At 56.5% G+C, this 2,533-nt stretch overlaps 2 protein-coding genes across 2 annotated transcripts in view; one reads left to right on the top strand and one right to left on the bottom strand.

The window, feature by feature from the left end:
* Positions 1-7: 7 nt before the first annotated feature.
* Positions 8-764, bottom strand: CAOG_03014 (hypothetical protein; the record flags this gene model as incomplete). The annotated part of the gene is made up of 2 exons (XM_004363796.1): positions 8-128; positions 214-764. The coding sequence occupies 2 exons, from the start codon at positions 762-764 to the stop codon at positions 8-10; spliced, it is 672 nt and encodes a 223-aa protein (XP_004363853.1).
* Positions 765-1,171: 407 nt separating this feature from the next.
* Positions 1,172-2,533, top strand: part of CAOG_08653 (hypothetical protein) — a gene marked incomplete at both ends in the record, with an annotated part of 2,843 nt that continues 1,481 nt past the window's right edge. The window contains one exon of the mRNA XM_011271962.1: positions 1,172-2,510. Coding sequence (XP_011270264.1) covers positions 1,172-2,510 — 1,339 coding nt within the window. The remainder of the gene's footprint in view (positions 2,511-2,533) is intronic.

The following is a 2,533-nucleotide window of genomic DNA, read 5'->3' as shown; positions in this document are numbered from 1 at the left end:
AAGATCATCAAGGACGGCTGGTAGACTGGCTTGGGAAGTAAGAAGATCCGGGGTTGGCGACCGGCTTCTCGAGACCCCAGAATGTGGCGATACATGGCGGCCCAAGCAGCAACAAACGCAAAGTAGACCTGGCCGTCGACGACCGAGTGCACGGTGGTCACGGAGAGTGCAGTGCCAGAGCCATCGGCAAACTCGCCAAGCTGCACGCTACACACCGCATCGCCTGCCTTGGGAATCAGGACGGCCCTGGCGACCTCGAACGAGTCCGAGACTCGGGTTCGCTCCCACGACAAGTCTCCCGTGCTCATTCCGTGAATCACGGCCTCATCAAAGGGAATGCCCGCGTCGTTGATGGCATAGCCAAACTTGGGTCGGTACGTCGGATGCGACGCGGCAATGGCTGCGGCATAGCTTGGGTCGCTGCTTGTGTGCTTTCGCGGTTTCCAGGCAATGATGCGTCCAGCGAAGTGCGGGTACCGCGGCAGCACGAGCGCGAGTGCGATGCGCATGCGATCTGCATCCAGCTTGGTCTTGTAGAACCACGCGCACTGCACGCGTTGGAAGCCGGTGCCAACCTGGTCAAGCGGCGAGAATTCAAAGAGCTGAGGTGACACCTGAGCTACTACGCCTTGAGCTTTTGCTTGAGCGGCGCCTGCAGCATCAGCAGCATCAGTAGCAGTAGCATTAGCATTGGCATTAGCAGTCACTGTGTCAGCAGCGTCGCGGCTGCGAACAAGGTGGCTTCGAACGACGCGGATTTTCATAGGATTGGATGTCCAACAACAATCGAAGACTGTCTCACTCTCACCCTCATCCTCATCCATATCCTCAATCTCAATCCCATTTCATTCATTCATTCATCACATCAGAGCCCGTACTAGTACATCCATCCATCAGTTGGTAGGGCCCATTCCGTCTTCATCCGCAACATGAACGTTTTCCCACTCTCGGTCTTCTCGTCCATTTTCCTCCCCTCTTCTTCTTCACAAACTCCAAAAATCCATCACCAACACAACAACAAAATCTACGACAGCACTCCTTCTTCTTCTTTTTTTTTTTTTTTCTATTCTTCTTGTTCTTCTTCTTGTGATTATTCTGATTCTCCTTGTTTTTAGTCAATCCGAGCAAAACAAACAACACAACAAACGTTGTTCACAGCACAAAATCACCAATGAATCCGCTGCCGTTGAGCACTCCGCTGCTGCTCCAAGCTGTCGGGATGCTCAACCACAGCAACAGCAGCAGTCTCACTACGCTCTCGAACGAGGACACTGGCGACAACAACAACCACGCGCTGCTGTACTTTATCGGCGGGCTGCTCTCTGCGCTCTTCTGCGGCCTGCAGGTGGTTTCGTACGCGCTCTTCCCGCGCTTACGCCAGCATCCGTCGCAGATTGCGTCCATCCGCGCCATGTGCGACTTTATCTTCAATCTGGGCTTCATCTTTGTGTACATTTTCGGGGAGCCCGGCGGCGACTCGAATGCGTGCCTCACGCTCGCTCTCGTCAATCAGTTCATGGCCTTCGCCTCGAATGGCTGGTATCTCGTGCTCTCCATCGACCTCTTCAAGGCCATCCGCAACCCCTTCTTTGTGCCCACAGACTACATGAAGGTCTACCACCTGTTCGTCTGGTCCACCAGCCTCGTCACGGCCATCGTGCTGGGCGTCGCCGATCGCTGGGGCTACTCGCTCTTTGACTTTTGCTGGATCAAGGTCACCGGTCCGAGCGACCTCAACACCTTCTCGTGGGTCCTCTTCTACATTCCAATCATGATCTTCTACCTCGCTTCGTTGGTCGTCCTCATTGTCGCCACGTTTGCCCTGCGGAATGGACTGCCCGAAAGCCACGAAGCCCGATCCCGCGTCCTCACGCAGGGCCGGCGCTACGTCACTCAGTTCTTCCTGTACTGGACGTTTGCCGGCGCAGTCTGGGGAGCGCAGTACGGCTATGTCTCGGAAACCTCTCACAAAGAGTACCCCCTCATTGTCGTCTTCTCGTTGACCATTGCCGTTCGCGGCCTCGCCGATCTCGTTATCTTGTTGTGGTCGTCGCGCCTCACCCCGCGCGACTATGTGACTGCGATTGCAGATCTGTGCCGCCGCGGTGGCAAGCGAAAGTCGGCTCGCACCGCGTCCACGCACCACGAGCGAGTGACGCTGACCCAATCGTTGCTGTCGTCCGAGGCCACCTCCGCCGCTTCGGACTTGGGAACGGCAGCAGCTGCTGCACCATCTGCACCAGCCACAGCGGCAGCCGTCGCCTCGGCGGCAGCGTCCGACAACATCAACCTTGCCTTGCGAAAGGACATTATGCTCTGCACCACCTGGGCCATTGTCGACACCGTCAAGTACCAACACAAGCTCGCCCATCCACGCGTCACGGTGAGCAACACGGTAGAAGAAACTGGCACGGCTGCTGATCCAGAGCAAGATCCCGCTGATATTTCGCCAGGAGGTGCAGTGGTCGACCTGTATGCCTCCACCTCGGACGAGAACTTTTCAACCACACGTCGCCCGCTCCAATTTCCTCTT

The sequence above is a fragment of the Capsaspora owczarzaki genome (genome assembly GCF_000151315.2).
Source record: "Capsaspora owczarzaki ATCC 30864 unplaced genomic scaffold supercont2.4, whole genome shotgun sequence".
Classification (NCBI taxonomy): Eukaryota; class Filasterea; order Ministeriida; family Capsasporidae; genus Capsaspora; species Capsaspora owczarzaki.
This window is presented reverse-complemented; position numbering and strand designations above follow the sequence as displayed.